Source organism: Nelumbo nucifera, chromosome 3 (genome assembly GCF_055504915.1).
Source record: "Nelumbo nucifera cultivar China Antique chromosome 3, China Antique-T2T, whole genome shotgun sequence".
Classification (NCBI taxonomy): domain Eukaryota; kingdom Viridiplantae; phylum Streptophyta; class Magnoliopsida; order Proteales; family Nelumbonaceae; genus Nelumbo; species Nelumbo nucifera.
In genome coordinates, this window is record NC_142651.1 from 43712329 (window position 1) to 43725736 (window position 13408).

The following is a 13408-nucleotide window of genomic DNA, read 5'->3' on the forward strand; positions in this document are numbered from 1 at the left end:
TTTTCAAGACACTGATGAATTGTCCCGCCGTTCCATGCTTTGCTTTAACACAGCCCAGGAATAAAGCTAAGGATGATAAGTAACAGCGTCTAAAGTTAAAGCTCTCCAGCCTCTCCTCTCCCCTATCACCGTCTACACCCAGTAACCACTCCCAATCGAATCAGATCGGTCACTGGTAACACCAGGTAACCAGTCGGCCGTGCTTGGCAAGACAAATCCACGTAATAAACGAGGCCTTAATAGTTTATACAAAATACAGTATACTTTGATGGGATTGCAAATTTTTAGATATTCTCAACCAAATTTTGAAAAAAGAACTGATGTTTTACCTATAATTACAAAAATGCCACTCTGTGATTCTTATTAACGTCTGGACCTAGCTGATCTCTTGGCCCCGCACCCGCTTAGGATTTTTAAGATTCTACATATACAAGATGGATGATCTGATTTCATTGGATGGATCATAGATGTGGGGCCTATCCAATGATGTTTAATGGGTAGCTGTTTTGTTTTGACGAGTTATGAGTAGCGATAACAGTTAACGGTTCGGTGGGGGGATGATGGGGATCCGTCAACTTTGCCGTTAATTAACGGCGGGGATGACGTTAGTTATTTAGCGCTATAAATAAGAGAGCCGAGTGAAGTGAAATTATGTTTATTTCTGGTCGAAACGAAAAATCCGGAGCTGAAACAGCTGCGGAGGCTCTGTGCTTTCGACCTTAAAAAGGATTTCCAAAAACCCGCTGAAATTTTGCCGTGAAATCGCCGGAACATTGCCAGTTCACTTTCTCTGGCGAAGATATTAGGAATCTGTTCGAAGAATTTTCTTCTAAAATTGGTAATGGTTCAAAATCTACACGGATTCTTCGTAGCTGGAATCCCGCGATTCCTTTGTTGTCTTCTGCTTTGTTTGTCGAGCTGGTAAAAGTGAATAGAACTGGGAACTGCCTTTTGAGAGGCTTCAACTGAAGAATGATGAGACCTCTTAAGCAATTTTGGCTTGGTATGAGGCATTCCATGAAATAGATGAAGGTGAGAGATGTGGTTGAGAATTTGGTTCATGCTTTTTTGCTTCCCTTATACCAAAAGATTATTCTTTTCTTTCTTTTTCTGAAATGTCTCGAATCTGTTCTGCTGATTGATTAAAAATGGTTGTTAAAGAAGCTACAGGACTGAGAGATACTACGAATCGAAAGTTTTGCCGTTTTCATCCACAAGCTAAACCGCTTCCAATGTCGTTTCGTAGATTTATTAATTTTCTGACGTTTTCAGTTTTTTTAGGGTTTTCATCATGATTCTTCTTTAAAAAGTTCAAAAGCCTCACTGAAGATCAATGACGCTTTGTTTCTCTCTTCATGTTTATCAGATTGTATAGAGTGACCAAAACAGAGACTGTGAGCGAGAAGAGTTTAAGTCTCTGCAGCGAACGAAGCTCGTCAAATCATTGCCTGTTGATGCAGATCTAATCGTTGTCGATAGACAAGAAAGTACGAGAAGAGAAGCAGGGAACATCTTTAAGAGAGACGTTTGAGTTTTAAAGGGAAGAAGGTTATATCTGTTTCAAGAGAAGAAGAGAAGGAAGCTCGTTCTCAACAGGGTAAGTGATTTTTGTTGCAAGCTAAGGATCAAATCTAAACGCCAGAGTTTCTTTTCTGTCTTTTTTTAAAGCTTATTTCTCCGTCATTTCATTAATGGAATGGAATGCTTTCATCACTCGACAGACGGAGATTTCAAAACCCGATTACTGGTCGCTCATCGATCAGAGAGAGATTCCAATCCTTCTCTCACTTTTAGTTTCTTGAAGATTGAAACTTAACATAAAATAATCTGAAAATATTATTATATATTTCTAAAAAATTAGTTTCTGTTCACCATCAGAAACTTCGGCTCTCAAACTCCAAATTCTTTATTCGGCCGCTGTGCACTAAAGCGCATTGATTTGCTCTCAAGTCTCTAGGCTGACTCTTCCCTGTGTCAAAATTCCTCAATTTTTTGATTGCTTCAATTATTGTCTGAATATTATATCAATTATTTCCTCTTGTCCCAAAGGCCATACCCTCTCCTTTTCTTTCTTTGTTTTTTCCTAATAAATATAAATATATTCTTCGATGCATTGACCACAACTAATCCTAAACTTTCTTATTAGCTAAAATCTCCCAATGGGCAATGAATGATGCAATGGTGATAAAATCCGGGGGTATTACGGTCATAGCAAATTTTGCAATGCAAGCTCATAGAGGCCCTTATCCCTACAATTTGAATGACAATAATGCCATCGAACATAATGAAAATCCTATTTGTCAACTGTGCAGGTGAGAGGTAAATAAAATAAAAACAGAAGAGGGAACAAAAGAGTAAAGGGCAACTGTGACTCTGAGAGAGAGAGAGAGGATGTTAACATGTATAGCGTGTTCGAAGCAACTGGATGATGATGAAGATGTTGCGCGTGGCACTCCAAGTACGAAAGAAGCCGTCAAAAGTCTGACGGCGCAGGTTCGATTCCCTCTCCGTCTCTATTTGTCTCTCAGTCCATACTTCACATCTGTTGTTGCTTTAGTGTCTTTCTTCTTGTAAGTTGTAACAACAAAACAGTTCTTGTGAGGCTGGGTACGGGGGACCATCTTTTATAATGAAGCCTCTTTTTTTTAAACAAACGTTGATGCTTTATTTTATTATCCAGGAACTGTATTCCTCAGAGAATGAAGCAAAGCAAAAGTACCAATTTTAAATTGTTACTTTGCAATCCCCAACAAATCCCTGCAAATCCCACCAATCCAGCCTGCGTACAGAGGGAAATGAGAAATCAATTCATTGTTTTGTGGTTGACCCTGACGAGGTTCCCGTTTGACCAACAAGTACGCCATGTCCACTCCTGGTCAGTAAACCATCAAATGCAATTAAATGCCCACTACCCTCTGCCCTCTACACAGCCACATTCATCTTTAGATTGTTTTTTACTGAAATGCCCTATACCCAGATCAGTAATGCCTGCCTGTCTTTACTCCATATTCATGCGTGACTTGGGAATTAGGATCTGTTTATGGCAAGTTTTGGGTAATGCTCCATTGCTCCGTTCCCACTACCCACTTTTCAGATAGGGTGGGACTTGGGAAAGCTCTCTTTAGTCTCTTACGGTTAGATGCTAGAAATAATCAACCATGCAAACAATGCATCCTTCGCCAGCCCTTGCCAACCAAGGAAATCAGAATTCAGAAAGCTGGAGTCGATAGGTCTGGCCTCGCTTCTCCAACCCTTGGATTAGGTCCAATATAGGTAGGGTAATGCCAGGTGTCCTTCATTGTGCTTTTTTCTTCACATATGACATATACCAAAACCAGCAGTACTGTACTTAATGCCTGCAGGCCCTGCACCATGATTAATCATCCGACTATTTTGCTTTGGATGTTATTGGGGATTCAAAAGATATTGGGGGTAATAGAGACATTATAATGTAAAATAATATAGTATTTGTACATAGGATGATCTTACGGGGGATCTTGAGAAAAGACAACACAGTGGAGCATTTTTGGTGGGACCCGCTCGAGAATTCTTGTCGACCCACTGCAGTTCACTTGTTCGACACAATGCATTACCATGTTTCTATATTGCTCAAACCCATCACCATCACTACTATTAGTGGGGTGTCTTTGACCCATTAAGCCCATTAGGGGTCCCACGGTGGGACTCCCACTATATCATTGCGTCAGATCAGTAGACCGATCCTGCCCGTTGAATCTGAATATATTTGTTCACAATGTTGTACAGATTAAGGACATGGCGTTAAAATTCTCGGGCGCATACCGGCAGTGCAAGCCCAGCACGGGCTCAGGCTCCAGCAGCAGCAGCAGGAAGGGCCAGAGACCTTACCCAGACATCGATATGGCCTCAGAAGGGTTTCAATATTATCCACATCTGCGGACCGGGAGCTCCAGTTCGACGCCGGCGTGGGATTTCACTAGCGTTAACAGGGAGAACCTGGGTATGGGGTCAGACTCAAGGTTTAAAGGGATGATGTCAAGCGGTGATCGAACCCCTGGAGGGCTAGAATCCGTGTTTGCACAGTCTTTCGATGTAGTACTTGTCGACGAGGATGAGCCCAAGGAGTGGATGGCCCAAGTTGAACCTGGAGTTCACATTACCTTTGTTTCTCTCCCTCAGGGTGGGAATGATCTAAAGAGAATTCGCTTCAGGTAAATATACGGCACTGCAGACCTCCAGGTTCTACGTTGTTAGACCTAAAATCCAGTCAAATATCCAGTTTCCACATTACTAATTACTATGTGATAGGAATTCTGGCTACAAAAGAAAAAATGTGATAGGAATTCACCTTCGAGGGTGATCCAGCGTCCATTGCTGGGGTTGGACTTGGCTTCCTGGCCATCTTATGAGAGCTAATGAGTACTAGACTGCTTTACGATAATCCATTGATACCTGGCACAGTGCACCAAAATCATGGGTCATTCCTTTTAATGAAAATTATTTGGTGATCAATGAGTAATGCCTCCATGTCGACTCGCAAGATCATGTACCAAACGCTCCAATATTATATTAGACTATTGGTTGCCTTATGGGCCCACCTTAATTTGGATGAGTAGGTCAGGATTCAATTCAGATATCCTAGTTACCCCTGTTTGAACGCCATATCTACTGACGACTTTAGTTGTTCTGTGTTTTTGCAATGAATTGCTGTGTTACCAAATAAATAAATAAAATTAATCTATCAGTGCTGATATGTGGTTGTCTTCCTTAGCCGGGAGATGTTCAATAAATGGCAAGCCCAGCGATGGTGGGGGGAGAACTATGATAGAATCATGGAGCTCTACAATGTCCAGAGATTCAACCGTCAAGCTCTTCCTACGCCTCCCAGGTCTGAGGATGAGGTAAACCATCTTTGAACTTTGATTCTGCATTTCAATACTCTTTTGTTTCTCTTTTTTTGGATAGCTTATTAGTTCAGGATGGTGCTAGGACCTAGGATGCAGTCATAGATATTCCAATGAATGGACCATTCATCATTGAATAAAACCAAAGTGTGAAATCAGTTTAAATAGGTGTAAAAGATTAGCAGGAAGGGTGTTGAATATACAGTTGTCATCCGTGTAAATGGGTTTTCTTTGAGTTGCGTCTATTTGCTGGGAAGCGCCATACACAAGGTCATGTATCATATATTTATACTATTAATTACTGCATGCTCTTGTCTAGCTTCAGCCAAAGCCTTTCTGAAATACATACTAGATATATTGTTGTTGCTCAATTTTCTCTTGGCTTGAAAAGCCCCTTCATTCATTCATCAATTGTTTACCTACTTTGGTTGTAGAGAGATTCGTCCTACTCAAGAATCGGATCTGCAAGGGAAAGCCCCGTAACTCCACCATTAAGCAAGGAACGTACACCAAGGCACTTTTATAGACCACCTAGCAACAAAGGGTACTTCCCTTCTGACCCACTAGAGCACGGAGGCCAACACTGTGGCGCTGGTCCAAGTGCCTATGGCTATGGCGCAGGATTCAAGGGAGAGACATCTTCCGTCGATGCATCACGAACGACAACCTCGTCCAGAGATGAAGCCTCTGTTTCTATTAGTAATGCCAGTGATCAAGAGACGGAGTGGGTCGAGCAAGATGAACCCGGTGTATACATTACTATCAGACAATTGCCGGATGGCACCAGGGAGCTCCGGCGCGTCAGATTCAGGTAGAGAAACTTCACCCTGTTTAGTTATTCTTTATAACAAGAAGTTGGCACGTTACTTACGCATTAATTGTAAACTTTATCTTGTATGTAGCCGCGAAAGATTTGGTGAGGTGCATGCAAAGATGTGGTGGGAAGAGAATAGAGAAAGAATACAAGCCCAGTACCTCTAAATTATTACTTTCACATACACACACACTGCATCGTTAGGTGGGAGAATTGAAAACACAGGTATCCTTCAGTATATGAGAACTGATACACGGGCATCCTCAAACTCTATATTTGTCTTCCTCGATGGATCCTTCATCACCTGAGAATTAACCAAAAGCGATTCGCCGATTCCTTTGTTAATTAGTTTTACTGTTTACGTTATTGCTGCCACCACTTTGTAAAATTTTTCGGTCTTGCTCTCTTTGTGAGTTTTGGCCTTGTGGTAGATGGGTTAAATGGGTGTCTCTTGTTTGACAAAGAGGCCTTTGTCTTCCATATTTACACAATCAGAGCGTGTATTTTGTAACACACCTTTTTTTGGATGAGAAATGGATTGGGTTCATTGATGGTATCACCTATCACGACGCTATGTTGTAGATTTCATCATGGGCTGACAACCATACTCGGCTTTCATGTATATGTACGGGAGAATCAGAAACCAATCAGCATCTTAGAGTTTGAGAACTTGGCAAGACAAAAAGGCATGGAGACATGGGCATGTCTACAAGAGAGTTAATCCTGTCAGCGGATTGGGGGTGAAGTGCTGGAACCTAATAATGGACATGTCTAGTAAAATTACTAGATTATCCATCATTTTGTTATTTTTCATCATAGAATCTCAAATGGATAATCTATCAATTTTACCTTCGGCGCGGATTTTGGGGGTAAAGGCTGGAATCCAGAAATTTGAGAGGGTCTTTATTGAAGAACAACGTTTGGACTTTGGAGGGCTATGTTTTACCACCCCTAATTACAGGGTGTCTATTTTGTAAGAAAAGTGCCATTCAATGTCTATATTAGTCATTCATTTATGTCAAATACTCAAATAAGCAATGAGAATTGAAAAGAATGATGTGTATTCCACAATATCCATTCAATGTCAAAATTGAAAAATAGGGATGCAATTGAACTGAGCCGAGACGACTGAACGAACTTCAGCTTGTTTAATCTTGCAATTGGTTCGAGTAAAATACTCTTATATTTGAATTCGAGTTTGATGCACTTTGACCAAATATTTAATAAGTTCGAGGTTGACTTGAAAGTTTAATAAACAAGGTGTTTTACTTTCAGTTTAGATAAAAATGTCACTGTGTGTAGTCTCGTAAATGTTTGGACTGAATATTTTATTGGTCCAAGACGAATTCAAAAAAAAAAAAAAATTAACTGAGATTTGAACTTAACACCAAACTCAAATTGACCCTAATCGAAATTCCACTCAACTATTAACTGAAATTTGAACTTCAACAACCTCAAATTGACCCTAATCGAATTTCCACTCAACTATTAACTGACATTTGAACTTAACAACAAACTAAAATCGATCCTGATCGAATTTTCACTCAACTATTTAATCTTGATTCAACTACACCCCTATCGGACAAATTTCCAACAGACATAATTAATTCAATCATGTAGAGTCACCCAAGTCCAACACTACATCCAACAAACCTGACTTGAAATTGCAAAAAGTAGGCCAGATGGGACCCAATTCTTAACTCTCCTTTATCAAAACAATAAATTGAAGGTTGTCTAATGGGTGGGGTCCAACCACCCACACATCCAAGAACGCCATAATCACATCTATGGTCGCAAAGTAACATTTGAAGGTTTTCCATTATTGTATTCTTGAGATATGGTGCATTTCAATAAGCTTGCGAGAAAGTAGCATCAGTGGTTCAATCATATCCACCCCCATCTCTTCTTTTCATGGCTTGTATCATGTTGTTATGTCTGAAAATCATGCATTACTTGTCACCAAATGCCTAGAGTGAAGAAGCAATTATCGATCTCTGATTTTGCCCTAAGACGAGCAAAAGATACATCTTCATTATTAATGCATTCAATGTTACCTCAAACTCTCAAAACCTCTTTTTGTATCTTAATTCCCTTATTTTTCTCCTTTTCTGTCTTCCTGATAATCATAAAAAAATCCCTTTTAGCTACCTCCCTTCCATCCTTGTTGCAGTAATGGAAACTTTTAAAGTTATGAAATTACCCATATAACTTTTTTAAGGAATTTTTCAATATAATTTAAAAGATGCTACATTTATCCTTCTAAACTTTAGTAGACCTAACTCTTTTATAGAATAAAATTACTTTATTCTTTTTAATCTAATTTGGAGATTTTTTAAATTAAAAATGAAAAATTTTTGGGGGTATTTTAGGAAATTTTCATGTAAATTGATAGATATAAGGGTAAAATGGATATATTTGAAAACCTAATGCATTAGACCAACATTTTCCTGTCCCTCACAATAAAGAATGAGAGATAACTGCAGGTTTGCAGTTATAGGCGAGGTTTTTTTTTTATTGTCAAATATCCTTTTTTTTGTCATTTTCGCATTAAAAGATTGTATTCACCTCTAAGAATCATAGAGAAGTATAAGGTATAAGAAAATCTTAGTCTCTCATTTCATGGGAGATGAAGTCATCAAGTGGGACCGAGTCAAAAAGTGATACATACCAACACATGGAGGTTATGTAATCACAATCCTTTCTCATAGCATAGAGTGTATATTGTTTTTCACATAATAGCATTTGTCTTCATTAAATTACTTCTTTTCAGTCCATCGAAATCTTTTTTTATGACAAACAGCACTTACGTGCTTAACGAATACTGTTCTGACTCCGTTGGTTTGCAATTCCTTAGCCGCTATGCTTTGAATGCTAATGTTAATCATGTCAACTTAAGGGAGTCCTGCCAATTGGACCTTTTCGAGAACATTAAAAGCTTTGACTCCATTCTTTTAGTTGCACTAGTAGTGCAAATGTGTGAAAGTACAAATGTATACGAACATGGATTTAAAAGTCCATCTGGAAATAAAACCGTTTTAGCCACTGGTTTTTGGGTCAAATGGTTTGACCATCCGATCCAAACCTTTGTCGGACAGTTTTGGATCTAAAATCAGACCTAAAGTCATGATTAATCCTAGGTCAATCGGTCTGACCATCAATCCGGTTTGATTTTTAATACCATGTGTACAAATACATGAAAATATTGCAAGTGAATGCCACTTTATATATGAAAAAAATGCAAATGCATGGGAGTATAAATGATCCCCATTTTATTGTTAGGCTCAGTTTGGAAGAAGTATAAATGCAAAAGTTTGTATTTTATATTATTTTGTATAAATACAAAATAACACAAAATACAAGATTTTGCACTCTACATATTTGTATTTGTACTCATTTCAAACTGAGCCTTAGGCTGTGTTTGGTTGCAGTGCAAACTCATTTGCATTGATGTAAAACTATGGTAATGCAAATGAATTGGGTGCAAGTTTTGATTTATTTTTGTTTCAAATTTCACTTTACTTTGTTTGGTTGAAATAAAAATGAAGTAGGATAAGACCCTAAGTAGAATAAACTAAAATCCAAAACAATTTTAAACCAAAATTTGCATTTTTTTCATTTGCACTCCTATACATTTGTACTAGAGCAAATAAAATTGCACTGCAATCAAACACAGCCTAAAAAAAATATGGGAATAAAACAGTGCAAATTTTGTAGTACATATAATTAGGGATGCAACTGCTTGAGTTGGGTTAACACAGGAACACAGCTAGGGGAGACGAGGGGAGCCATGGTCCCCTCCTATTCCCCCCTCCTTCCCTAATCTTTGTTAGGTTTTGGCCCCTTTAAAGAAAAAAACCCTATCCACCCCTCGGCCAGAATAGCCCGAGTTGGATTAACTTAGGGTAGAGTTAGGATTGAAAGTTATGAACACTAATGTACTTTGGGTTGGGTCAGGATTGAGCATAGCTTTCAAAACTGGACTGGACCGGATGGTCAGATTGGAAAAACTGGAAACTCATCATTTGACCGGTTCCATTTTACTTCAAAACCATTTTTTGGCTAAAAACTGTTGATTTGGTCAGCAAACTGCTGATCCTGGTGGTTGAACCGTTTAAACCATTCGAACCATCCAATTTTTGGCCGTTTTTTATTTCTTTTGTCAAAATGGGCCATCTGTTTTAATTTGAACGATCAGACTGTTGGACCTGGGAACTAGACCATGAACGGTTAGTTGTCTGATTCAGTTTTAAAACCTTGGGATTGAGGCATTGGGCAATGAAGTCCAACTCAAATCATATGTATTCATATTTGAAAAGTGTGTAAATATGTTTGTATCCATGCATGACTCCCTATCATACTCTCAGATAGTTTTCATGTATGTTAGTATGTATATGCAGTAACAATCTTAAGTTTAAAGGCTAAAATTTTAGGTGCAACTAAAGCAAAGTACTCCAAAGCACCATAACTAATGGTTTAAATAAAAAAAAAACTGCTCACATAGCAATCAGTTAGGACAGTCACACATATTTATGTTAAATTCATGGAAAGATGTTCCCATGAACGGGAAAATTCCCATGTTTTCACAATATGTGCAGAATATATATATATATATATATATATATATATATATATATATATATATATATATATATATGGATTTTAATGTTCGAACCCATGAAAAGTCCTTACTCTGGAGTCTGGACAAATAATGATCTTGAAAACTGATGGTGTGATCAGTGCTTTGGACAATGACCATAACTTTATCCCCATCTATCCACCAAAAAAAAAAACACTTTGTCCCATCTACTAATTCCAAAGCTATTGAACCTTGGTTGGCAAATCCAGTTAATGTAGTGAGAACGATTTTTACTTTAAAATCAAAAGAAATGAGAACATTGTTATATCTGATTGTTTGGGTTAGGATTACTGGTGAGTTTTGGATGATAGTGGGCTTTATTGGGGTTTTTAAAAATCACTGAATTTAAGAGAAATAGGTAAAAATCATGATAATTAAGTTTTAGATAATATCTCACGAGTTAATTAGACCAATGAAAAGCAGATTCTGCTTGCGTGTACGGTTAGGCCTTTTCCAAAGCAGTGTTAATTGTACTGTGAAGCTGTTCTACAGCTATAGGGTCCAGGACAGTAGTTGATGTTGTGCTCATGGTTTACGCAACAGATATGTTGGGAGGTCGATTACAGCTAACAGGTGGAGGGGGCTCCAGAATTCAGCGACATCTCTATGGGCTACGAGGACAAAAGGGTGTATGTACACAAATGTGGACCTTGGTGGAATCTTCTCTCTGTGATCAGTCCTTTTATTGCATTGCTTTGTGTGGAGAGTAGCTCTATATATATTCATATGGTCCCCAAATATCCCCACTGTGAATTGACCACTGGTTATCTACTGGAAGGAATGAAGGGTACATTCCTACTCCTCACAGCAATCTCTTCATTATCACTTTCAATATAAGCAATCTGTTTAATTTACACTGCGATCAATGTGCTTGTCACTAAGATGAAGAGCTGCAAGTGATCGAATGCTATCCACTTCTAAGTGGAGGAGTCAGCCATGAATTTCAAACTTGGGAAATAGTTTGTCATTGTCCGTCCACCAGCTTGAGATTCAACCATTCGTCTTTGTTTAAAGTCAATCAAATCAATATTTCTTCTGATCTTATGGCGGGTTCTGATCTTCAGATATGATCTAACACATCTATTACATAATTCTGTTCTTAAATCATAAATTGGTAGAGATGTTGCCAAATCTTGTGACCCCTTTGAATAGTTCTCTCTTCCAAAAGTAGGCACATTGGATTGACTTTTACGTTTAATTACTACAACCGTGATAGACAGGAGAAAAGGAGAAGGGAAAAAAGAAGGAAAAAAAAAAGCATATATACCCCTCCCTTTCCTTGGATCAAACACTGTTGTACTAGAGGAAAAAACCCAAGATTTTGTTGTTGCAGTAATGGTAGTACTACAGTTGTGCTGTGTATCTCCAAGCTCCTCATCAAGAGAGAGAGAGAGAGATGTCTTGTCTCGTTAGACAAGTTCTCTGGATGCAACATTGTTGATTTGTCTCCTCCTTGTCCATAGAAAGGTCTACATCACACTGAATACTCCTCTTCAGGTGATATATAAATCTGATCGATCGAATGGAAATACGGAATGCACCCAGCTGGAGCAGAGAAACAGCAGAAGAGCAGTGTTCACATGTCTCTTTCCTTCCTGATCAGGCCGCAGAAGATGATGTTTTGCCGACACTACATGAGAGAGGGATGTTACATTCTTTCTCCACAGCTGCCACTGCACCACCCTCTTCGAATTTCGTGAAAAAAAAAATTGGAAGCTTCTTCCAGATTTTTTTGATTTCTTTCGCGTCTGATCTTATCAAGCCATTGACGACTGTTAGTTTCTTGCATTAACGCTCCATTGCCTCGTTGTACTTCTATGGAGGTCTGTGAGTTCATTATACACTGGACTGAAAAATATTCTGCTCAGTGTACGTTGTGTAGTTAGGTGTCCTCTATCGGGAGAGAGATCAAGCACCAAAGTCCAAAGGTATCTCACACCTGGGGCTGGGGTACGTAATATATAGATGCTGGGTCATGGGCATTTGATTTGATAATTGTTGAATTAGCTGAACTGAATGACTTATTTCCGTTGTCTTCTAGTGAATAAATCATTTGTGGGGGCTTAAATGGCTGAATCACCCTTAACATGTAAGACATCAAATGGCTTGTGTTCTTATCAACTTGTTTACTACAAGACAAAGCAATAATTCATTTTGTTCAGCCAATTCAGCCGTTATCAAACTGGCCCTTGTGTTAGCTTTAGAGGTCATCAGTACCCAACTCAGATTTACTAAAAGACAAATTGACAGCCCTGAACTGGTATTGGTCCTCTTGGATCAGCCCAAACATTCATGTCCCTTTGGTTTGCAGTTGGAATCGGAATCAAAATGGTCTATTCCTTCCCCCTAGACCCCATTCCTGTGAATCAAACGTGGCCCAAATACCAATACGATGTGGTGTATATATCATGGGATTGAACATGTGGCCGCACTCCAGTAGTTTCTTTATTTGATGGATTTGGATTGGCCACAAGATCGTTGTATTTGCACACAAGTTTTAAAGTATTTACATATATCGGCCTGTATCGACCGATACATATCATTCCATAACCTTTCCAATACGCCCCTACATTGGGTGTATCAGGGTTTTGACCGGTTTAGGGGGTGGAGGAGTCTTAAACCAGCCCCCTGAACCGGTTTCAGAAAAAAAAGTATAAAAAGCAGCATCGATATCGTTCGATACGCCCCTACCAACGTATCGAGCGTATTGATATTTTGAACCTTACTTGTACATAGCAGAAATAGGTTAATTTGCGTATGAAAGCTTTCTTGTTGGGTCAAGCAGGCAACTTTCCTAGGGGTGCAAGTGGACCGGATCTGATCCTATTTGGTCGAATTCGGATCACCCCTATCCGATCCGAGAAGATCCAATCCGATATATGTTATATATTTATACATATATATGTTATATATATATATAATATATATATATATATATATATTGTATTTTTATAAATTTGTTATATTATTTATTTTTTATAATATATATATAATGAAAATAATTAAAAAATACTTATACTTTTTGTTTTTTATTTAAATTGATATATTTTTTCTTTTAATAATTTATTAATTTTT

At 38.4% G+C, this 13408-nt stretch overlaps 1 protein-coding gene across 4 annotated transcripts; it reads left to right on the top strand.

Moving 5' to 3' along the window:
- The first annotated feature begins 648 nt into the window (after window positions 1–648).
- LOC104612890 (protein BREVIS RADIX-like) lies at window positions 649–6263 on the top strand. 4 transcript variants are annotated; one of them, XM_010280524.3, is made up of 7 exons: window positions 649–1032; window positions 1367–1597; window positions 2313–2493; window positions 3766–4190; window positions 4751–4880; window positions 5318–5694; window positions 5786–6263. In XM_010280524.3, exons 3-7 carry the CDS (start codon window positions 2392–2394, stop codon window positions 5862–5864), a joined length of 1113 nt encoding a protein of 370 aa, XP_010278826.1. In that variant the 5' UTR covers window positions 649–1032; window positions 1367–1597; window positions 2313–2391; the 3' UTR covers window positions 5865–6263. The 4 variants fall into 4 exon arrangements, with proteins under 4 accessions (XP_010278826.1, XP_088755848.1, XP_010278827.1 ...); XM_088899722.1 differs by lacking the exon at window positions 2313–2493; XM_010280525.3 differs by lacking the exons at window positions 649–1032; window positions 1367–1597; window positions 2313–2493 and adding an exon at window positions 2736–2875.
- Window positions 6264–13408: the final 7145 nt, after the last annotated feature.